The following is a 25503-nucleotide window of genomic DNA, read 5'->3' as shown; positions in this document are numbered from 1 at the left end:
AGAAGCAAGCAGGGAAGGATCCAAGCATAGAGCTGAGCAGGGGGTTGTGGTAAACCCCAGCAAAGGAGAAGATAAGAAGATCCTGGACCCTACTGGGGAGGCAGGGATCCAGAAGATCTGGCGGGCATACCTAGAGGTGCCGCAGCGCCAGAGGTGCCTAGGGGGGCAGGGTCACAATACAGGCCCTCCCACCACAGACTGGGGACGAGGACAAGCCCGCAAAAGAGAAAAGATTGGGGGGGAAAGCCGCAGAGAGGGCCCTGGTGCCGAGCGCAACCAGAAAGACCAGCGGCCGGTGCTGAAGGGGGAGCAGTGCGGCAGAGGAATCAGGAGGTGCACAGCAGACGTGAAAAGCAGTATGGCGAGAAGCTGAAGTAGATGTGGGGGCTCTGGGGAGATTACAGCAGGACATACACGCAGTGCTATCAGAATTACGTTAATTCAGGGTGGAGGTCCAAGGCTGGTTGGGTGCGCAAACAGAGAGAGTCACAAAGGTGGAGGACCGAGTGGAAGTCCTGGAGCACTCGCACCGCACCACAGACATAGGCGACATGGAGGTAGAGATGCGGCTGAAGGAGCCCGAGGGCAGGGATCGAAAGGTGCGGTCTAAAGTGGACAATATTGAACAGAGAGAGGAGGAATAATCTTCGCGTTTGGGGGCTCCCAGACCGAGAGATCAAAACACCACAGGCACTGGAAATGTCTGTACTGTGCTATTGCGTAACCTTTTTGAGGCCTTCCGAGAGAGGGACATTACATTTGATAGGGTCCATAGGGATGCAGGGTCCAGTGAGGGACTACGCTTGGTGGTCGCCAAGTGCTGCTACTATACCGACAAAGAGGAAATCCTATGGAGAAAAGGGAGAGTGGCACAATTGAGTGGGAAGGAGCGCAGATCAGGATTTTCCAAGACCCATCAGCCTACACCCAGGACCAACATCGCAAATGTAGGCCCCTGATGAAATGGCTTCAAGATAAGGGAGTGAGGTACTGTTGTCATTTCCCAGTCACCCTCATGTTCGAACTCATGCATGAAAACTATATTTTGCATTAAGGTGAGGACGCGGACAATCTCCTAAAAGAATTGCAGAGCGAGGAGGCGCAACGAGAGAGAGAATCAGCACCAGCTGAGGGAGCGCTTCAAGAGTGCTTTTGCCCAACCCAGAGGAAATAAAGACAGGAGCTCTAGGCGTTCTATGCAGCCAAAGGCCCGGCAATCACCACCACTGAAGTGATCTGTTGTTGTAATAGCCTGTCAGAGGACTGGTGGCAATTGAGGCAGTATCCTGCCGGACAGGGGCTTGCTCAGTGGGGAAAGGACGGCCAGGCCGAACGTTAATCTCCACACACCCTGGTGAAACCCAGGTGTCTACCCAGTTGGGCTCTCTGCCCTGTTCTTTTGGGGTTTGAGGTTGGGATTGATGTTGTGGGTTAGGGAAGGAACCGGGTTGGGGGAGGGGGTAAGGGGACCATCATGTACATGGAAGGGGCATCAGTGACATACGAAAGGTCATCAACCCCAGCCGCAGGGGAATTTCCTAGACAGGGATATGGTTGATCTGAAGGTCATGGCACTCAACCTCAAGGGACCGAATTCCCCCAAAAAACAGTCCCTGACCTGCTATATGTTCCGGTTCCTCAAGCTATCCGTCTTGTTCTTGCAGGAAACATACGTCAGACAGGGGATGGAGCGTCCCCTACGAAAAGGGGCAGTGGGAAAAATGTCTGGGCTTCCAACACGGACCACAAAAAGGAAGGGGTATGAATTGTCCTGGCAAGGTCCTTTTGCATGAAGGGGCTTCAAATCAAGAGGGGCTTTGGAGGTAGATTCCTGGTGGTCAAGGGCTACGTGAATGGAGTCCTGTTCAACCTTGGGCACAGTGTACACACCCAACATGAGCCAGATTCACTTTCTTAGAACGGTCTTTGCGGCACTGGAGGAATGGGGGGAGGGACACATGCTAGTAGGGGGGCGTCTTCAACCTGGTGGCAGACCCAGGGTTATACTGGTGGTCAGAGAGAGAGGGAACAACTAAGCAGGCGGGAAAGGAGAACAGGGAATTTGCTGCCCTCCTCGAGGACCACTTTTGGGCTGATGTGTGGAGGGCTTCTCATCCCCAGGTGGGAGGATATGCCTTCTTCTCCCCACCCCCCACTCTACCTACACCAGGTTAGACCTACTATTGATTCCCCGGGAACAAGCGAAGGACATTACCTCCCCAAAAGTGAAAACAGTCACAAAGTCAGATCACAAAATGGTTACGGCATCCTGGCAATTTGAAGCAAAGAGAAGGGTCAACTCAGGGTGGCGCTCTAATGAGGTCTTACTTAGGTTCCCGGTTTTCAGGGAATATCTGGGAACGTAATATGATCCTTTTTTTGTGGTCAATAAGACAGGGGAAGTCCCCCGCAACATTGTGTGGGACGCTGCTAAGGCCACAATACGGGGGCTATTAATAGTGGAGGTGGCCCGGAAAAAACGGTAGAGAGGGGTCCTCGAGAGTATGTTACGAAGAAATCTGGGGGCTCAGCTGAATGGGAGACAGGACAGATTTGCAACATCTCATTCGAGACAAGAAGCAGGCCCTACATGCAACGCTTATGGGGGAAGTCTTGAAGAAATTGAGATACACAAAACAACAGTATTATGAGAGGGGAGATTGGGCGGGGTCACTGCTGGCCAGCAGGGTCAGGGCGAACAGAGGGGATAGACGGGTGGAGAAGATCTGAGACAAAGGAGGAGGTATAGAGGGGGGGAGGTGGGTTCTAAAGTTTGAACACTCCAATACTGAGCCCCTATGTATAGTTTTGATGAGTTAAAATTTTGCTCTTGCAGGGTCACAGATTAGAAGAGGTAAACCCAATGCCTCTTATCGAAATTATGCAAAAAAGTCGTGGTTGCCTTGCAATAGAAGTAGAAAGATTTTTACCCTTTTTTAGTAAAGGATCTTACGCGTGTTGCTAGGTTTTTTTCAAAGTGTGGTTTTATTGGTCATAGTGTAGACACAATGTCTTTGGAAGGTGGTCAGCCGACACGTGTTTCAACCCCTGAGGGTCTTTCTCAAGGCAGGTTTGTACTAAAGGGACGGATGTCCCAAGTGGTCTCAGATGCTTTCAGATAGTTTTCGGATTCTGCACTTTGTACAGAATCTGAAAACTAGAAGCAACAGCTTGAAGGGCAACTACTGCAATCTGCAAGACTAACCCGCCAACGGCATCTGAGACCACTTGGGACACCCGCCCCTTTAGACCAAACCAAACCTGCCTTGCGAAAGACCCTCAGTGGTTGAAACACGTGTCGGCTGACCACCTTCCACAGACATTGTGTCTACACTATGACCAATAAAGCCACACTTTGAAAAACCTAGCAACACGCGTAAGATCCTTTACTAAAAAAGGGTAAAAATCTTTCTACTTCCATTGCAAGGTAAACAGGACTTTTTTGCATAAAGGAGGAGGTATGGTTGGCCCACAGGACGGGACACTCAGGTGTTTTGCAGAGTACTACAAGGAGCTATATAAGAGGGTGCCAGAGCCGGGGGACCAAGCTATCAAGACATACCTGGAAAGTCTGGCAATCCCAAAGCTTACCCCTAAGGAAATTGCAGCCCTGGAGGCCGAGGTCATAGCAAAAGAGGTAGTGGACGCCATAGGGAGATTGAATGCTGGTAAAGCCCTGGGGGAGGACGGGGACACCACATACTTCTTCAAACAATTCCAGAAGTTGCTGGCGGCAACATTGGCGAGGGTTTTCAATGCCTCCAGCAAAATAGGCAAAGTCCCCCCCACCTTCCTGGAGGCCAGAATAGTGGTGCTACCCAAGCCGGGGAAGGACCCTACGTACATTCAGGCATATAGGCCCATCTCGCTTCTGAATATGAATGCTAAGCTTTTCGCGAGGATTTTGGCCACCAGGCTTGAGAGGGTTCTCCTTAGATTGGTCCACCCGGATCAGACAGGTTTTTCGGCATGGGGGCGGACAATCTATGCAAAACCCTCCATGTGCTACACGCACCCATGGCCAAAGAAAGGGGAGCCTTGATGCTATCCCTGGACGACGAGAAGGCTTTAGACCGTGTAAGCTGGTCTTTCTTAAAAGGGGTACTGGTATCAGTGGGAACGGGAGAGAAATGGGAGCGTTGGATAGCGGCATCTACTCCAGTCCCAGTGCAAGAGTGGTGGTGAACGGGGAAGAGTCACAACCTTTCGGTTGTATTTTTTATTTTTAGTTTAAAGTTCATTTTAAAAAGGACATTTTTTTAGCCATTGTAGGCAATCAAAACAGAAAGCCACATTATTGCATTTTCACTTTTAAAGGGGACTTTGAGTGTGCCATATATTAATCCAGTTTATTCTGGATGCTTTTGTTAAGCATCACAGATGGCCTCAAGAACACACCAACTTACGGAAAACATTTCAAGGATTTGTATTTGTCAATCAGGTTAGCGAGATGGCCATTAGGGCCTTTTCTAAGAATGGGTAGTCCCACCCTAACCCAGGCATCCCATGACCCCAGGAGGGTACAACAGGTCAGAAGCCCCAGGTATCCAAAAGATATCTTCTCGTGATGATCTAAAGGCAAATGTTTCATCCATCTAGACTTCTTCGGGGAACAATGTAAGCGACGCATATCAGGGATCTCTGTTGGATAGTGCCTTTCAATCGCTCTGAGCATGCGCCTGGTCTACCTCGCTCTTCTACTCCTTTCCACAATGTTTTATTCTCCAACTCTTTTCCTCGATACTTGCCTTCCTTCCCTTCATTGACCCTGTCTCAATCTTTCCCTTTCTATTTGTCTGACTGATAGTAGTTCTCTCTTCCTTCTATTACTCGCAATTCCTACACTGCTACTACTCTCCCCTCTACTACTCACAATTCTACACCACTACTACCCCACCTCCACACAACACTACTACTTCTCTACCTCCACACCTTCTCCTCAGTCAACCACGTTTCACTCTCCTGGTCGCCCTGTCCTTCACGCCATACTCTGACACTACTATCACTCACCCCCCAATACATGACTATTGCCCAACCTCCCACCACCTTAGTATTTACACTGTGGCCCAACCTCCCACCACAACTTTTTGGCCCATTGTGGTTATGCACTTTGTTTTGCACCAAAATCTTTTTGTATAATAATTGAATTGTTGATGAATTGATATATATTTGTTATAGGTTTTTATCTTGTACCTTTTTTGTACCTATTGATGTTTCGCATGAGTGGATTGATGTATGCTGCATGGATGTGGATGAATGCCTGAATGATTTAATAGTATGATTTTTATGGAACTAATGTGATTTTAAATATTGTCCTGCTATGTTAAATAATTGCCTGAGTGCAGATTAAATTGTGATTGAACTCACACAGTAATAAATGTATCAGGTATAATAAAACCCTCGATACTGTACTTTCAAATTGTACCCTCTGGATTTTCTTTCCGAGATGAACTGTTATGCTAATACCCTAATCTAGAGTATAGGGTTCCCTGTGCCTTTCAGATACACACTACTATCACTCACACCTTGCACGCACACCCACCGCACTGCACCTCTCTCTCACAGCCAATACTGCACCTTTTTTTGTAAAGCACCTCTCTGTTCCTGTACACCATCCTTCCACTTTCTGGTCGTTTGGTCCACCTCCACCTAATCGGACATCCTCCGAACAACCAACACCTTCCTGTTTCCTGTGCGCTCTTTTATCCTTCCGCCTCAATCTTCCATTGGGTCTCCCCTTCTGGTTCTCTGTGTTAATTAATCCCAGTCTTCCCCTCCCGGTAGGGGTTACAAACATCAGAATGTATATAGGGGGTATAAGTATCAGTACAGCCCCCCTTCCTAGCATTTGTCTGCACTTACCTTGCACTTGCCACCAGCTGGCCCTATTATTTATTTGTTATTCTACTTACCCTGTATTGCACTTCCCCCCTCCCTTTCCCCTTGCACTTTTCCCTTCCCTCCACCCATGCACTTGCGCGATCTGAATGACACCTGGCCTAGTAGGATCGTGGTCTGTCTTCCCTTTGTTCCCCCCTCCCTGCCTCGTCGCGCCTTGAAACACTTGTGTATAGGCGCGATACAAATGCCATATCTTATCATAATCCCCACCCCCTTTCTCTTGTGCAGGCAGAGGTTCGTCAATGGCACCCTACTACAGCCAATGTTTCAGTGGCAGTTCTCTAAAGTGGCAGTCCATGGGATTGTGCGACTCTGACAGGTAAGCACTGTATGATTGAGTGGATTGCAGTCTTTGTCAGTGAGACGGCCTGTGGCTGGGTTATAGTTGAGCGTTGAATGAAGTGGCGTTGACTGAGTGGTTTACAGTGTTCCGCATACACGCTGCCACATGTGATTGGCTGTGCAGTGTTCCGCAGCGGTTTCTTGGCATTGTACAGCTGGTTGGGATGCGCAGGCACTAGTGTTGCCAACTCCTCAGTGACGAAAGTAGCTTTTGGCTGCCCTAAAAGTCGCCAGAAGTAGTTAAATTACATCATTGCCTAATTTGCATAATTGCCTACTCTTGCCCACCTACGATTTTCGCTTTTACTGTGGCCCCTCCCCTTTTAACTATTTCCGTTTGGTCCATCCCCTGAACCACAGCCCTATGTCTTCTCTGCCTCCAAGCTACCTGCCAGACTGTCGACTTAACACCTTGGCGGAAGAACACTTGTTGCTGAAACACATGCACACATTGTTATCATTAACAGTTAACATCTCCCTTTTAGGTTCACGGTGTGTTTTTGCATTAATCCCGTAAGAAAACGGGCAAATGACAACACTTTTTTCTATTGGTTTGGAAACTTGCATAAATGACGCAAGTCTCCAAACCAATAGAAAAAAGTAGCTAGATTTCTCGCTAGCCTCTTTAACAGAAAGTCGGTAGGGGCCGTACTTTCTCGCTAAATATAGCGAGAAAGTCACCAAGTTGTTAACACTGGCTGGCATGTGGTTCCTTGCTGAATGCTATTGTGGGCCGTTTTCTTTTTGATTCACTGCTTAGTTTTCCGGCATTCATGGTTCTCCAAAATAAACAGAAAAACTTCCCAGCATCTTGCAACAGAGGTATGGGGGTGATCAATAGTGGTACCACTGCCAATCACACGGGCACATAAAGAAAGTACAGTGACTGGGGCCCTTCCAACTGCCACCTTCCCCCTCTGGGGGGGGGATGACTGGCTCCGGCTTCTTCCCGGTTAGGCTTCCCACCCCGGGCAGTGAAGGGTCCCCATCCCCTCTAGACACGGTCAGTAAACAGATCCTGTCACATATGTTTGTTGACTAAAAATGAATTTCAGGATAGAATAATACATTTGCGAACCTAATACAATCATGTCCACCAGGTATAATGTGAAAATTAGCTTGTGGATTTCCAACTACACATAATTGTTTTGATATCTACCGATGGTGATAAATCAAGGAGTAATATACCAGTAGAGTTTAAGTCTCAAAAGCTAAGCACCAATGCAAGCACCTTTAGTTTTTACAGTTAGTTGTTTGGTGAAAATATTTGTCACACCAGCCATTACCGAACACCAAAACGTTTGGATTTCTTTACAGGAGTATAACATATGAGCTAATTTATTGATTTTTTAAATTGCAGTGTCAACAAAGGTTACAGTATTAGACACCTGCTCTGTACTATTGTCCCGGTGTCCAAGCGGTCATACTGAATGTGCTGGATAGATCAATCGCTGCTGAAAGCTTTACTATGCAACATGAGTAGACAATTTTCTTCCAGTGAGCTCCATTAATTTTGTATTCATGTATTGATCACACTTATTTTTTCCTCTGCTAAGCATTGTGTATTTTTTATTTATTTATTTGATGAGTAGGGATGTCAATATTGATCAGAAATAAATGATTTACAATAACAGATTCCCCCGGAAGGGCGCCTGTACAACAGCACAATGAGGAGAACAAGTGGTGAGCTAATTTATAAGGGTGTAAAAGTGGGGGACAAAGGACAGGAAAACGCAAAGAAAAATATAAGAAACAGGTGCCTCACAAAAGAACCATTAAATTAAGGAGTCAAGTGTTTCAAACTAAAGCGGAGTACTGTACAAATATACAAAATTATATCATTATGTGGCACTGGAGGGTGCAGTGGGGTCAAGAAAGGAGGATGGGGAGAAGACAGCAGAAGCTATCTTTAGCAAGTAAGTGAATTTTAAGCAAAGCTTTGGATAGATCCACAGTCTGGCTAGCTTTGATTGTGATGTGCAATGTGTTCCAATAGAGAGGGTGGGGGTCGGGGGCGAGTAGAGGGGAAATAGCGGAAGTGAAGAGGAGGCACAGGGCTGACCTGGAACAGTGAGACTGTGTGCAGGAGGAGAGGCAAGGATACAGCGAGTCGACAAGATATACAGTCCGACAGGTACTGCACAGTAAGACTATCAATAGCTCTGTGGACTAGGAAATTGATCTTGAAAAGGCTAAATGTAGAGCCAACCAGCTTGGTGTTGGTAAGCAGAAGTAGGGGAGGATATGGATAGGCTGCAGAGCGCAGATAGCAAAGTTGAGGACTTTGTCTAGAAGGAGGAACGACAGGAAGGCCAATGAGTAGGCAATCGGGAGGGAGGAATAGTGACAAATTCCAATGAGTAGGCATGAGCAGTGGTAAGGTTTGCTGAGCACGAGAGTGGCAATTAGAGTTTTTGTAGAGTGGCAAGTAAGACATGGACACAGTTGTTTTTTCATGTTGAGTAGGTTAGTATGAGCAGCATTGGTGGTAGTGAAATATTGCCATTGGTTTTCACTTTCAAAGAGGACCCCAAGGATGCAAACCTTGAGTGAGTGAGCAAGAAAATCGGGCAGGAAGGAAGGAGATATGGGAGAGGAGCTAAGCCATTCTAAGCAGAGAGAAAGAAGACTTTAGTTTTTGAAAAATTCAGAATGAAGCAGCGGACAGCCATCAATCTGGATTGCAGCAAGACAGTTTGTAGATCTTTTCTGCAATATGACCAGTTTGGGATAGGTTTTCAAATAGAAAACAATAATGCTGGATTGGAGAAAGGTCTTTGCGACCTTAAAGGAATGTCACCCCTCTAATGTTTTGCTATAAAATCATCAGTACACCTGCTATGCACCTCATAGCGGTGCATTTCTATACAGTGCCACTTACAGTTGCATGCCTTTAACACTCTGGCCCAGCCTTCTTTGGCACATCTTGTGAGAACGGACAGCCAGACCTGGAAAAGTTATCAATTGCGCCCATAGCACAGGTCCTTACTTTTGATACAGTTCGCAGAAAAATAATTACCTTTGCTCAATGTATTTGTATAATTAAATGTCAACATGGAAAGATGCAAGCCGCTCTCACCTGCAATGCAGATCAACACAGCCTTTATCCAAGTTTGTGTCTGGTTCTCACTAATAGAAACTACTGCAAAGGCTACTTTTCGATGAACCAATACACTTTCTACATCTCAGTGACCGTATAACGGATTCCATCATCCTCTACATCAGCCAGAGTATCTTGTTTACTATATATGTAGGAAAGTCCATTGGAGCCAAGTCATACATTCCACAACACCACCTGGCAGCCATCACTGGAAGTTCAACTCCAGTTCTGAGCCACAACAGCAAGGCATTGTGTGTATGCAAATTAGCCCCGATGCAAACCTTTTCTCCAGGAAATTGCATTTGGGCAGCAACCTTCCTACAATCAAGATGGTGGCATCCAGGGAAGGGCCTCTGGTGGCTGGAGAAACATGGGCAGCACTGTGCGTTCTCATCCACGTTTTCTGGCCATCTGACTGGGTGAGCACTTTCTATGGGTGCTAAAAAGTAGTCGAAAGATTCTGCATGATTGATGGAGTCACCATTCTCTGTAAAATTGCATTTGAGCTTAAGGCAATTGTGGCATATCACCGACACAGTTGTTGTAGTACTGATCTCCAAATCATATTCTACGCTAAAATGGTCCAAAGTACCAAATTGATTACAGATTCCTCTTGGTGTCTTAGAAAAGACGGACAAAACATCAGCATAAAGTAAAATGTACTGTTTCTTCCCATGTAGTTGGGGGCGTCACAGTCAAAACCTTTAATTCGGAGGGCTAGACCATTTATATAGAATACACATACAAGCAGGGCCAAGACACACCCCTGCCAGACTAAGTAAAAAGGAAGCTGTCTTGTCGTTTCGCTTTTACCCCCTCCAGACCAGGTTTAGATTTATTAACGTTATTAAGGAAAATGAGGAGTAGAGCAGTGGTAGTGAAGGATGTAGGTCTTTACTTTGTCTCCATTCACTTCGCCATACATTCACTTTGTCACTTTCACCATACCTTTACTTCTCGTGGCTTTCACTTCTCCTAGCATTCATCTCGTCATCGCAGGGAGGAGACTGCCTGTAGCCCAACTTCTTTTCTACGCCATATTCTCCCCCTGCCATCCCTTGACTTCCACACTAACCTTAGCCACATCCATTACCACCTTCACAATGTGAAGATGTAGATAAAGTACAGATATGACGTAAATGCATGACAAAGTAAATGTCTGGCAAAGTGGGTGTAGACAAATGAAGTGCAGACAATGTGGCGTAATAAAGGGGGCTACCATAGTGAATATTGCCGCTTCCCTGATGCTCCTGTTCTGCTATGGAAAGGGTGTTTGTTGTTACGGTTGATGTTGACGGTGATACATTTCTAACATTGTAGGGCAAAGGATGACAGTTGCGTCTAATGTTTTTCTGGGAGAGGGGGTTATAGGGAAGGGGTTTGCATGTAAATGATTGATTATGTTGGACTAGGTGGTTTTACGCCAGACACCCATAGAATGTTAAACACCTTTAGTCCTCAATCACCACAGACCACCGGTGGGAACACAGGAGAAGTACGCATTTAATTCAAACAAAATCATTTAAAAGCCATTGGTCAATGTAGTAATGCATAATCATGGAATGTGCATTGGCTGCCCTAAATGTTAGGATAAAGCAGGCGGCCATAACGACCACCAAACAACATACTCCAGATGTGGTTACTACTGCAGGAGATGAACTTGATAAGTAATTGTAGTAAGACCCTGAGAAGGGCTCCCTACAGATGGAGTTTCCACTCAGCCTTTAAAAGAAGTTCCTGTGAGGTATCATTCTTGTTAAGGAAATCACTTCAGTTTGTGTTGAGGCACAAGAGGCCAAACATAAGAGGCAGATACATCTTTCTGTTGGTTACGACTGGAGGGAATTCGTATACATTTATTAATGTGTACTAATCCCGGACACTGCTCCAAGATGCACAAGAAGAGATATGGATGTCGATATACAGGGCACCCACAGTTAGCCTGATGGTGACAGGGGATTTTAACTCTGAGGGATTCAAGACTGGATAGATTGGATCGGTGGATCAATAATGGTACGACAACCTGTGAACTAGCAATCTTCATGGATGCCATGGAGTTTTTCTTCTCCACTGTCAATGTGTCAATGCCTCACATTGATCTGGTCTTCCCTCTTCGCACAGAGCTGCAGAGCATTTCAGAAATAGCTATCTAGCGATGGATATCTAAAATCGCTCTCGTGATGTTTTCTCTATTCCGCATATTCCCAAGTTCAAGGGCATTTGGCATCTTAGAGCTTTCCACCTACTGCATGACAAGATCACTAACAGTCTCGATGAAACGACTGAAGTTTACGGTTGACTCAGTATAAAATACTGGTCATTGATGAATCCTGCAGAGTCATCAATGATCCCCAGCCTAAAGTCACCTCCCATGTGGCCTGGGGTAGGCAGCCGCTACAGGATCCTGACCCTGGTGGTGGTATTCTGAGGGTGGATCACATAGGAGGAGAGATTGCTGTCAGGGGAGAGTGGCGACTCCAAAAGGAGAGGGGTGGTATACTTATCTGTATTGTGAGGAAGATCCCTTAATTCCAGAGTGTTTAATGGCCCGCTGTCATTATACAGAACCATCTAACTGTAAAACTTCAAAAGCCACTTGTTTTAAAACCCTATTCAGTGTTCATGTGTATACAGTGAACCTAGAACATATGAAGCATCTGATGTTTATGGGGATTGTATTTTAAGTGCAACTGTTCTACAATGGGACTTAAAATCAGCTGAAACTTCCTGGTACTCCAAGTTCCAGAAGGCCTCAGGTACTGCAATGAGGAAGAGGAGCAAAGAGTCCACATGGAGGAAATGTGATGCTAAGAGTAATGTGCAATCTGGATGCCACAAACCTAATCAGCTGCAGGGAGACATTTAAACCCACGGATCACCTGCAGCAAGAGGAACAAAGATGGAGAAAGGCTGCAGAGTACGTGAGACCGGTTCAGAGGCAATCCCACAGAGAAAAGCCGTGGGAAGAAGAGGAGAACATCTGCCAGCAGCAGATTGGCAGTGTTCGGGCCCAGAGAGGAGGATCTTTGGTGATGCTGAGGTGAACGTAGTGCAGTGGTGCCAAGGGAGATGCGGTCCTGCGGAGCTGCACTGGTTCTGGCAGCGAAGAACTTCTAAGCAGACGTGAGAACCAAACGAGACTCTGCTGAGAAGGGGAAGCTTGCTTCTCGTAGTAGCTGCACAGTGAACCGGTGAGTCAGCATAAACGCATAGGGGACTCCAGGACGTGCAAACATGCTAAAAAGTGTTTTGAAAGCATTTTTGAATAACGACACAATAGAACTGAAACGAGAAGGTGGACATGGTACAACTCTCCTGACATGAGAGGTCAGTTGGGTTAAATCTGGAACCAGCATTGCCTAAGCCAAAAGACATTGCCAAAGGATCAACAGGTGCAAATATGTCACAATTTTTCTGACATCAACCATCAGTTGGGGGAAACCTGGAACCAGTATTGCCAAGAGCTAGGAGAGGTTGTGAGAGAAACAAAGAGGCAAAAGTTGGGCAATTCTCCTGACATGAGACGTCAGTTGGGGGAAACTTGAAACAAGCATTGCAAGGGCTAAGAGATTGATATGGAAGGTTGACAGACAGAGCTTGAATGAATAAACCCTCATATTTGGGATGCGAGTATGAGGGAAATTGGCACAAGTAACAACTGAAGTCAACAAAGTTGGGCTATTGAAGAAGTACAATTATGTGATACCAAAGAAGAATGTGAATGTTGCAGAGAGACCTGATAAGAACATCAGATAGCGAAGCATTTTTAGGAAGAGAAACCTGGCATGAGAGTAGACCAGGGAATCTATGCGAGACAAAAGGTGGATATTCCTGGCAGAAGAGTACACCAGGATATCAAGAGTATTCCGTTGAGAAGTTTCCTGGAGTGTACTGGGAAACTCACTTGGAACTGGTGTGTTGAAGAGAGACTTGGTCATATCAAGTTCTTGTTACAATGTTGTCAACTGGAGCCTTTGAAAAGACTTATCTTTTGCCATACTTGAATCACTATTGGTGAAAAGACATTCGTTTAGCCATCTTGAAAAGTAGGAGAGACTTTCCTCTGCCATAGTCCAACCAGTGCTGTGGAAAATGACATTTTGTTTTGCCATTCAAGACTAGGGGAGACTTCCTCTTTGCTATAATCCAACCAGTGTTGTGGAAGAAACATTTGTTTTGCCATCCTGAGGAGAGTATTGGGTAAAAGAGACATTTGTATTGCCTTTAAGAGACTGGTTTTGACACAGAACATTGAGAACTGTTTCCTGAAACAATCCAGGCGAAGGGAATCAACCCCTGGGCACAAGGATTGTATTGATTGAAGGTATATGTTTGAGTTTTTGCACATTTCTGTTGAGTTGAACTTTGAAACATTTACCTAGCCCTTTTTGCTTGTGTGTGTTAGTGTGAGGGTCAGATTTAGTTTGGATACAAGGTCAGCCTGCTTTAGTTTTAGTTTTATAGGAAGCAACATTCACGTTAGGCTAGGGAAAGATAGGGCTTTATCCAAACCCCTTTCCGTTCATAAAATGACTGATGTTGAGAAGGTTACCACTTTGTGTCTGCCTCTCATTTCTGACCCCTCACATAATTAGCAAGCAACCTTCATGGAAAGCTTATAAAAAACAGTCTTGAAAGGGTAGACAAGGTGTGTGATACAGGGGAAGGGAAAAGCAATGGTAGTTCTGGGAAAGGTGGCATCTTGTTTGGAGGAACAGTGGGTGGAAGGCCCTTCAGATGGAACCCTGATGGAGCTTGTGAGAGTTCAGGACCAACATGTTAGACAATGCCTGGAGTCATTTATGCATTACAGAAGCTAGAATATATGAGCAGGGGGGTTACGGGTGAAAGATGGACTACATTATTGGCCCACAGAGACAAAGAATGAAGAGAGGTCAGGGAACATCAGTTTGAAGAAATGGAAGAGAGACTCTCGAAACCCAGAGATATTAGCGAGTCCATTTCCAAGTGTTACAGTGGCCTGAATCAGGAACAGAGGGAATGTACAGATGAGGAGTACTCAATGTATTCCTGGCTTACTGTTACTCGTTTATCAGACAGGCAATGAGAATCGCTTGAGGAGGAACAGACAGAGGGAGACTGAAGAGGCTGGCTATAGATTAGATGGAGGAGAGGAAAACCCTCCGTCTCCATCGGCTACTGGCGGAATTATGCATGAAATTCATTAAGGTGGTGAATGCAATGTGCTAAATGTCCCTAGAAGCAAAATATATGGTTCTTCCGCTCTCCAGATGTTAGGGAAGCAAATAGTGTTGTGATTCCTAAGTAAGTAAGTCCTGCAGATGAGTTTGAGTCATAAAGATACATTTCCCTAATAAATGGAGGATGAAAATCTTTGTGAATCGCTATTTATGATATGATAGGTTATTTATAATGTGCTTAATACCCAGAGGTTTCTAAGCGAGGACCCGTGGTTCGAACCTATGTTGCTCAGTGTCCTCTTGCTTCTAAGGTGAGCACGTTGCTCCTGGGCTATCCTCCCGAGATAAAATAATTGAGGAGCTATTTCACGAAGACCAATGCAGTTTCATCTCAAAAAGATGATTAAACATTTTCTTGAGTCAAGATTAAACTCAAAGCACCCATCCCCCCACCTGACGTATACTTTCTCATGATTCTCACAAGGTGTTAGACTCAATTGAGTGGAGTTACATGAAAGGATGGGCTTTGGTCAACCTTCCGTAACTGGGTAAGACTACTGTAGAATAAACTGCTCTGGGTAAGACTACTGTAGAATAAACGCTGACTAGAGTCACGGTGAATGAGGTGCTTCGATCTAACAAGGGGAATCTGCTTTCCGTTTTGGCAATAGAACCTTTGGCACTATGGATTAGTGGTGAAACCATCCTAATGAGTTTTAGGTGACCCGAGGGGACACCGGTGCATATTTCCTTGCATGCAGATGACATTTTGTTATACTGGAATAATATCACTATCTAGCTATTAAGAGCCATTGTCATAATGAGAGAATATCTGAAATCTTCTTCTCTGAATGGACGAAGGAGTTGACCAGGTTCATTAACCTCCCCCAAACTCCCTCACCCCTGAGATTGGCCAACAGTGGTTTAAAATACCTTGGCATTAGTCATCCTACAGCGCTCAAAAGATGTGACTCTGTAGGTATCTGGGCAGTCAAATATATGATCGAGGATGGAAAGTGTAGGTTCTTGTAATCCCTGAGCGAAGAATTTGGGCTGGAGGATAGCATATTATACAAATACTAGCAATTAAAGAATACCTTGTTCAAACAATTAGGTATTGATCTGGACCTCTCACAAGCCTTCCCCTTAGAGGTAAAGGTTTATGACAACAAGGTAATAATTAAGCACATGTCTACTTTATATAAAAGCATGAATGTCCTTCCCAGCATATCCATTACTAGCGTTGAAAAAAAAATGTCAGCAGCACGCCAGAGACTTGTACGGAGTAGATTGTATTGGGTATCTGTAACAGGAGTAAAAATGGCAGGTTGCTAGCTACTATCAAGCTATACAAAGTCACTCACCACCTCAATTACACACATAGAGCAGCCTATTTCTTACTTTGCCAAGAGTGAGCCTTGCCAAAATCAAAAGGGTGCAGTATGCGCCACAACAAAAACTGATCCAATTCAACTATTTACATCAAATATGCCATTTGCAGGAGAAGCTTGCAAAAAAGGGAAGAGGACAACGACTGATGCCCCAAACATGCTCTAGGGAAGGGCACAATTTCCACATGATCTGAGACTACTTGGCGTTTCATGATTTTGGGGGAAATTCTGAGGGAACAGGCAATATCAGTCTAACAGAAGCTGCCAAATACAAGACGAGCATGTTAAAAAGAACAGGGTTGTCAAGGTTGTGAACAGGTTCTGGGACATCTATAATTGTGGTTGATCTGAACTCAAACTGCCACAGCCAAGGCAGAAGCAGGAAAATACTTGATATCTTGATCATTATTTCGGTATTGATGCAGAAGGGGAAAAAAAGGTGGCAAACAGGCTGCCCTTCTGGAAGAATCTATCCAGAGGGATATGAGCATTGTTTGTGGAAAGGTCCTAGTATTGGCCAACGTAAATGTTCTATTCCTTGCATGCATTGTGATACCTTAAAAGACTATTGAAGTTGTTGTCATTCTAGTCTGAAAGTTACCATTGAGGCACTGTTCTGTTTTGGAGTTGAAGGAGTAGACATGTAGGTGAGTGTACCCATAGGGCAAGAAATGATTGCCCAGGAGAAACCTGGTGAAAGGGTAAACCAGGTAATAGAAGGTGCAATTGCTAAAGAGTGGTACTAACAGAAACAACATGTTGAGTTGTGACATATGAGGAAGAATTGTGAAAGCATTCTTATTCCAGGAGGAGTGAGAGCTTATGACTTTTTCAAGGTACTTTATTGAAGCAACAGAACGTTATCCTGATCAAGCTATTTGTTGTTGCCAAAACTGTGAAAGAGTTCTTATTCCAGTAGGAGTGAGAACTTATGACTTTTCTTTCAAGAGACTTAATGGAAGCAACAGAACGTGGTGTCTTCACACTTTGACTGATGAGGGCTTTCGCTCCTAGTGCCGAGCCCTGGTTACATTCAATCCCTTGTAACTTTTTTGTTACAAGTAATATCTTGGCCAAATGTGCACCCTTCTCTTCCCACATGTAGGCAGCCAAAACACCACTGAGGATTCCTAGTTTGCTGTAGGGTGGTGTGAGAAAATAACAAAATAGTGACTAAATGTGTTTTCTCAGAAAATGCTCAAAACAGATGATGTACAAAAAAGCCTGTGAAGTTTTCCCTGTAAAGGCTAGGAACAAATGGTTTGCTGTTTTGAATTCCCCATTTTCCAAGCTTTCAGGAACAGGTTGAGTGGAATCAAAAATTTAAAAAAAATGTATACGGTTATCATCAGTTTTGTGAGAGGTAGGCAATTTTTCCCTTTTTTTTTTCAAAAGGACATGCTTGGACGGAATGGTAGGAAGGCTGAATGGGAAGACAGAAAGGCATACATTTCTGAAACAGACAACATTCCAAGTTCAGGAAGGGGTCATTTGTGCAAGTCAGGCAACAACTATGTAGCTAAAATTCCCATTGTTTGGGAAAACATTGGAAATATTACAGGAATAAAGTATGTGCTGGACATGTTTGGACTTCTAAGGTTATGGCTTCTGTGAATATTAAGAAAAGCAATGCACCGTCACATTCCCCAGACTCTTGTAGTTAGGAAATGACATATTTTTCATAACGTTTCACAAAACAAGCAAGGCCATAAGCCAAAAACAGAGCCATGGCACACAGGATTATGTATGCCGACAGCCTAAACAGACGTATATTGCATTTGAAAATAAGGAAAACAAATGTGGTGAAGAATGGCACGCATACATTTTTTGAAAGAGTACAGGTCGACCTTTTGAAGGATAGGTGACATGCACAGGTTACAAAAGCGTACAGTGCCGAAAGCAGCTACTAAATGTAGGTCACATTTGGAAAATAAAAGGGTTGTGTAAGAAAGTGCAGTAGGAAATGTATGAAAACATTATCCAAACCAAGAGAAAACAACAAATGTCCCACATTCCCCAAAGGTATCCAGACGAAAATGCTTCTCGCATGTGTCGGTGCACTGGCACAGGCCTAAAGGGAAAATAGTAAACCACTGCTACATCAAACACCCTGGGGAATACTGGATTTGGCCATCTGAGCAACCCACAGATTGGCGCCTGGGGTGTCGCTCGACCAAGGAAAACAGGGAACTCCATGCATTTCTGAAAAGAAGACACCAGTGGGAATGCAAAGAGGTCTGACTTTTGCAAATTGCCCTAGAATGTTTTACCCACAAGGCCCGGCAAAGTCCAAAATGTAGGGCAAAAACACACAATTTCCAGACATTTGTCACCAGGAAACCACTGACACACGCCGGCAACACCACATGTCCTACCTTCCCACAGGTGTCCCGACAAAAACAGTACCTCATATGTGTGGGTGCGCTTACCTGGGGGCAAAGCAAAAAGGCTAAACCATTGTTATACCAAAGGGTCTTGGAAGAGGACATTTGTAGGTTTTTGGTCTTGTAGACAACCCACAGATTTGGCCCTGGGGTGTCGCAGCCAATAAGGAAAACAGGGAACCCCATGCGTTTCTGAAAAGAAGACACCCGTAGGAATCTAAAAGAGGTCTGACTTGGGGACGGGCGACCAACAGGGGAGACAGGCTCCCAAGCCTGGATGCAGCAACCCTGACTGTCCCAGAGCTCTGGCAGTATGCCCATACCTTCACAGAGGGAAAAGCTGTAATGCAGACCAGCCAGAGGTCCAAGATGGTCGGCGGATGTCCCCGGTCTCCCATGTTGGTCGACCGTCCCCAAGTTTAGCAGTGGTTCCAGTGAGCCCCGGCAGGGTCCCCATCCCTTCCCGGAGGGAAAAGCTATAACGCAGCCCACCCATAGCTTAGGGACAGCCAGGGGTGCTGCCTCTGAGTTGGGTACCTGTCTCCCATGTTTACTGACCATCCCAGCGGCGGTCCCAGTGAGCCCCGGCAGGGTGCCAATCCCTCCCTGGAGAGAAAAGCGGTAATACGCTATGGCCAGGGCTCCAGGACCGCTAGGGGTGATGTCCCCCGGCCTTGGGCGCCTGTCTCACCATGTTGGGTGACTACCCCCAAGTCCAGCGGTGGTCCCAGTGAGCCTCAGCAGGGTGCCTATCCCTTCCCGGAGGGAAAAGCTGTAACGCTGGCCAGCTAGAGTGCCAGGACGGTCGGGGGGTGCTGCCTCTGGGCTTGTGCACCTGTCTCCCTTGTTGGTCGACCGTCCTCAAGTTCAGCAGTGGTCCCAGGGAGCCCCAGCAGGGTCCCCATCGCTCCCCGGGGGGAAAACCTTTAACGCAGGTCAGTCAGAACTCCTGGATGGTCGGGTGAAAGTCCCCAGCCTTTGGCGCCAGTCTCCCATGTTGGGCAACCACCCCAAGTTCAGCAGTGGTCACATATTTTTTAAAGACTTATGTTTTTGCAGCTGCTCCAGTAGGGTTAGTGTGGTATCCATCAGTTAGTTTTGCCTTAGGAGGGATAGTTCGATTTTAAAAACAGGCATTTGGGCGTTTTCACCACTTTTTATTTTAAAAATGCTGGTGTACTTGGGTGTACCAACCTTTGCCCCTTTCTACTCAGGACAAAGCAGGACATTGTGTAAACAGTAACAACCACTAAAGATAGCATACATCAGTGACAAAGTAGTCCCTGTGTCATTGTGTCATCTCCTGGTCTGTAGAATTCTGTGGTAGTGTGCAACTTCATTTAGGGGAGTGGGTCCCTTTCCTTGCTCCCTGTCTTCCTGCTATATTGCCTACCTGCTCCTACCCACCTTCCCATTATGGCACAACCTATAGGTGATCCAGAGACCACAGGTAGAGGTGGGGCAAGGTTGTTGTTAACCATAAATAAGTACAATAGAGTTTGTCGCCTTACCAACCAGGCAACACTGGAGAGGAAACAGTTTCATAACACACTATGCTGCTAAACCTCTGTTGGCTCTGGGTGGTACTCACAAAGCAGTGGCAGGATGACCCCGACAAGGAAGGCTGCTACAGCACCCAGCAGCGACAGAAGGCAGTAGCTCCCTCCGAGGATGGCTAACATGCAAGACGTGGGGTAGTTGCGTCGAAAGCGCCGGGCTACCGCCTTGTTCTCCGCTGCCCACACAAAGCCCAGAAAGGCAAGAGCCACCACAAGCAGCACCAGGAGTGTCTTCAGAGGCTGGATGTACCTGAAGGTCGAGAGGGAGGAATCAGAGTGTGAGACACATTGTGAAGGAGGCTGACCTCACTGCCCAAAAAGGGACTGGCTCTGGAGGGAAACCCACCATTGACAGTTTGTAATATCCATCCCTCCACACAGCCGTCTCTGCCAAAGGGGCCATTTAAATCTTGATCAATGCCCTTCACAAATACCATGTAACATAACCAGTACACTAGTCTGATGGCCCCGCCCCATCTTTCCCAAATGCCCAGTGAGCAGAACATGAACAATTCACGTCAACTATACTCATTTATAATAGAGTTTTTGTGTTTTATAGAAACTGGCGTCACATGCACTAGCTTATATCACGTATACCTGTGATGTGCAACAAAATAAGAGGTACTGCACTTGAGTGGCCGGGTAATTTTTTTATTGGAGGGGCGTAAATATTTCACACAAATATGCTACAGCAACCGAGCGTAGCTAGGGAGCACGAACCAACCAAAGGGGGACTGGGGATGTTGTCACCGGAGAAAACATTTTGAATAATGGGTTAAAATGGTGCATTATACAGCACACTTTGTGAAAAATTGTGTAAAAAGCCAGGCAGTTTGCAATTTTTTTTTTTGTGTAACTCATGAAAAAATCCAATAGATGCAAGTCACCAACAGTGCATTCCTAACACATTTGATTGGTGCCTTTGCCCACTGTATAAGCCAGTATAAAAACATTTTCATACTGGCTTTGCCCATACATTTCCATGCCACCTGCACAAATATATGCCAGCATTCCTCACATAAGAACATGCTCATGTTTGCTTTGCGTATAATTAAAGTAATTATACTATAATAAAATTTGACCTAGCTGCTCTGCCAATGCATGTTAGTATCTCCACGTAAAGACATAATCCCGTTGGCTTTGACAATTTACATGCCATGCCACAATGATATGATATGATATGGCATTTGTAACGCGCCTATACACAAGTGTTTCAAGGCGCAACGAGGCAGGGAGGGGGGAAACAGGGGGAGGACAGACAACGATCCTACTAGGCCAGGTGTCATTCAGACCGTGCAAGTGCAGGGGTAGGGGGAAGGGAAAAGTGCAGTACAAGGTAAGTAGAATAGAAATAAAAAGATAAATAAATAAATAGGGCCAGCTGGTGGCAAGTGCAAGGTAAGTGCAGACAAGTGCTGGGAAGGGGGGGCTGAAGGGATACAGAGACAGTCCCACAGTGCAGGGGTTGCCAGGGAGGCAGTGCAAGTGGAGAGTGGCTGGGCCCAGGACCGAGGTCGGTGAGAGTGGCCAAGTTTCAGATTCAGTGCAGAATTTAGTGAAGAATTAGCAGGGGAGAGGGGGAGAGAAAGCAGAAGCAAAGAGGAAGGTTTTGAGGTGCTTCCGGAACCGGAGATGGTTCTCCTCAAGTTTCAGGGAGGCAGGAAGGCTGTTCCAGAGGGAGGCTCCTGCCGCGGAGAGAGATCTACCCCCAGCTCGTTGCTTCGAGAAGTGGCTGATCCTGAGGGAGTTGGAGACGGATGAGCGAAGGGCTCGGGAAGGAAGATATTTAGGAAGAGAGAGTTGCAGGTATTTAGGCCCCAGGCCCCAGAAGGCCTTGTGGACAATGCAGAGGGTTTTGAACTTAATCCTCGCAGCCACTGGGAGCCAGTGTAGAGATTTCAGTCCTGGAGAGATACGGTCCCTGGGCTTGAGGCCAAGGACAAGTCTCGCAGTTCTGTTCTGGATGAGTTGCAGAGGGCGGAGAGTGGAGGCAGGCAGATTAAGATAGAGACTGTTACAGTAGTCCAGCTTCGAGAGAACCAGGGCTCGGGAGACAGTGAGCTTCTGGGGGAAGGAGAGGAAGGGAAGAATACCTCTAAGGAGGTGCAGCTGGTAGTGTCACTTCTTAGAGACGTCAGATATATGAGGAGAGAAGGAGAGTTTGGAGTCAAAGATGACCCCGAGGTTGTTTGCCTTGCAGGTAGGAGCAGGAAGAGGCCCAAGAGAGGCTGGCCAGAGAGCTGCAGGGAAGGAGGGAATGGGTGTGCCGATGAGTAGAATCTCAGTCTTACTAGCATTAAGGCGGAGGTCATTGGCAGCACACCATTCCTGGATAGCAGACAGACAGAGATGAGGGCAGGAGAGGAGGAGGCCGAAGGTAGCCTGAAAATGAGCTGGGTATCGTCCGCGTAGCACTGAAAGTTGGGGCAGAAGGCGGCGATGCGGTGGGCAAGAAGTGCCAGATACTGGTTGAAAAGCCAGGGAGAGAGATTAGATCCCTGGGGAACACCACAGGTGGAGAAAAAGATGTCAGAGAGGAAGGACCCAATACGAAAACATATCCTAACTGGCTGCACCAAAATATGCCAGTCTAGCCACACAATACCACTTATCATGCTTGCCTTATAATAGATGCCCAGTAACAAAATGCCATGCCACAGTAAGAAACAATAGCTAGACTGGCGGCACCAAAATATGCCCATCGAGCCATCTGGAATGACACTCATCATGCCTGCTTTATCAGATGTCCATTAAAAAAATGTAAATGTATACGCCCCCCCTGTTCCCACTGCAAAATCAAAAGGCCAGCACAAACACAGATCACGCACATGCACGGAACATTCTCTCACACAGCATTCACTTACACCCATACACCATATATTCGCTCATTCACACGCGCATCCAGCACCGACCCATGCACCATACACTCAGTCCTTCATTCACACAAGCATGCATACATAATACATACTGGGAAAACAGAAGCCCCAAGCTCCCAAGCCACAGGAATCAAAGAGTTCCTGGTTCCTACACATGCACGCAGGAACGCTCCCAACTCACTGTACCAGGGCAGTCTGAATGTGCAGGGAGGTGCCAGAGCGCCCCTTGTGTGCATTCAGAGGTACAGTTCCCCAGCCTGCAACCCCAATGGGCCATCCAATGCTGGTGAATCAAAACTCTGCCTTGCATGGTTCATTGGACATGTGCGCTGGGGAAACAGAAAGTGTCAAAGGTTTTCCTTTGGCAGTTTAAGCCAGCCTAGGAACATTCCAATAGCTGAGGCAGCACTCAGTGTTTACACTGGCCTGGCTCCTCCATAACAGACGAGGGTACTGACAGGTCGCCGCCGCCTCACCAATTATGGACATGCCACTACTGAACTAACCCTTCTTCCCCTTTTATGTTCCCCATACCCACCTTTACACTGCCAACTCTTGGTTCTTGTACTTCAGTGAGGCAGCTTGGTACCCCCAGATCATCCTCCGCCTCTACAGGGAAAGACATCCCCATGCGTCAAAAGGCATATGTAACCATGCACTTACTAATTCTAGTTCTGCTTGGCATCAGAGGCAAGTTGTATGCCTACTTCCCCCCCCTACCCCATCAACATTAATGTAATACACTACCAATACACATGCAACCCTATGGATAATCTAACAGCCCTCTCTTCAACCCCCTTGTACCTTTCCTAGTGTTGGTGGGTTTCTACCATAAACCGCTTCTCTTCACAATGCCCCACAAGCCTCGTAACTGCAAGGCCGCTATGGAGGTGACAGGACCACAGTGTGGTCCTATCCTACCCCCACTTCCGTTTTTATTTCCACCAAAGACCACACACTGATAAACCTCTGGCGGGGCACAATACATCACTATCCAGACACATCGTATTACTGTAGGACCAAGTGGTGACGGGCGCAGTACAAAAGCCTAACGTAACTATCCCAGAAAAATCACATCAGGCAGAAACTGCTGTGATATGAAAACAAGAGTGTATAGATGAAGAATTATTTAGAGCGTGCGCCGCTGAGTACTGGGTGCTGAACCGATTTATAAACCTTACGATTGTAAGCATAGCTGCCACACAGTATCATTATTGTTATGGGTGACCCTCCCAATGTGCATTACCCCTTTAAGGGGATGTGTCCCTGCCACGTGTATTGCCCCTTTAAGAGGGGCCATGACTTTGCCGGGGCCCGGGAGCCCAAGGGCCTTTTACAATGGCCTGGGGGAAGAAACATAATAAATACTAAAGTACGCATCCGAGATGTCCGTCTGGGGATGACGTAACGGCTGTGATAATGAAGGTGGGCTAGGTGGTAGTGATATGCATGCTGTGTTCTTTAGTTCACAGACATACTGGACATCCTGCCCGCGAGAGAGCTTTGCATCCTCTGGTACAGTTGCGGGGGTTGGTATGTACATTGTATGTATGCTGTGTTCGTTGCTATGCACGTACTACTCCTCGGTGTAGATATATGATCAACGCCCCCTGGGAAAGGCTCAGCAGGCAAGGTGTGCGATGGTGTAACTGCAAGAGTGCGTTATGTGGGCTCTGTGCATGTGCAATGATGACTATGGCTCACCCTCCCAACGAGAGAAGCAGCAGCTGGAGCAGGCAGTAGTTGCTTTGATAATACAGCAGGTTGTTGATGACCCGGTGGTTCCAACGTTGAAAGTCCCGAATGTCGGGTGGGCTGAAGCGGGCAGACCCCAGCACAAAGTCCTCAAGGGTCCGCACCGGCGGCAGCTGTACCTCCGACATCTTTACAGCAGGACAGTGGGCAGCAGGGCGGGTCTGGAACTACACCTCCCGGCAAGCAATGCGGCGAATGCGATGTGTTCCGGTTAGGCTGTGCAAGGCGAAGAACGTAGTTTAACAAAATAGACAATGCAAAGTCGTTCACCATGCCGAAGATATTTCTAAGTACAAGAAGGCTGACCCTTGTCACAAGGCATGCTGGTAGATTTAGTTTTTATTGTTATACATCACAGGAAGTACGTAACAGCCGATCCCACGACGACGGAAGACTTGAAAACACGGATGGTTATGTTGGACATCGACCTTTGGACAAACGAGCGAGTGTAGTATTCACCATCAGTGCATTCTAAGAGAAGTCGTTTTTAAACAAAGGCGTATGTAAGGACACGCGCATTCAGTATTTTCGTTGAAGACACGGTGCCTAGGATATGCACAGCACACAATTCTTCACTGAACTGTCAGGATCAAAGAAAATACAGGGTTAACGTGAGAACAAATAATATAACGTCCATCACGTTGTTGGCCAGGAGGTGTTCCCAGTTGTTAAGTTGGTCAAAGTGGTGGAGGGCCTTGATAGGGAGGCCCCACTGCGGGGCCCAAATTAAACGTACACTTGGGGGTTTGTGGGAGGGGGAGGGGGGAGATTGGTGATGTGAGAGGCCACTTCAGAAAACAGGCGGCCCGGGGCAAACTTGGAGGCTCTGCCATCACAGTTCTGGGGACCATCTACAAAATAGTATATTTTAAAGCGCAATATGCAGAGAGGCGATGGAAGTCTTTCTTGAAAGTAGCAGCTTTAAAGTTTTACTGAGTTTGTTCAAGTACATTTTTCTGAACAAACACAGTAAAACTTAACATCGCCAGTTTCGGGGAAAGGCTTCTCTCACCTCTCTGCCTAACAAAATGCA

At 46.4% G+C, this 25503-nt stretch overlaps 1 protein-coding gene across 1 annotated transcript in view; it reads right to left on the bottom strand.

Annotated features, from left to right (window-relative positions):
* PRAF2 (PRA1 domain family member 2) overlaps positions 1 to 24772 on the bottom strand; it is a 62416-nt gene extending 37644 nt beyond the window's left edge. Inside the window, exons 1-2 of the mRNA XM_069647485.1 lie at positions 24420 to 24772; positions 19872 to 20089 (exon numbers count right to left, since the gene is read on the bottom strand). Coding sequence (XP_069503586.1) covers positions 19872 to 20089; positions 24420 to 24598 — 397 coding nt within the window. The 5' untranslated portion in view covers positions 24599 to 24772. The remainder of the gene's footprint in view (positions 1 to 19871; positions 20090 to 24419) is intronic.
* Between the last annotated feature and the right edge of the window lie 731 nt (positions 24773 to 25503).

Source organism: Ambystoma mexicanum, chromosome 2q (genome assembly GCF_040938575.1).
Source record: "Ambystoma mexicanum isolate Mex_15411 chromosome 2q, UKY_AmexF1_1, whole genome shotgun sequence".
Taxonomy (NCBI): Eukaryota; Metazoa; Chordata; class Amphibia; order Caudata; family Ambystomatidae; genus Ambystoma; species Ambystoma mexicanum.
This window is presented reverse-complemented; position numbering and strand designations above follow the sequence as displayed.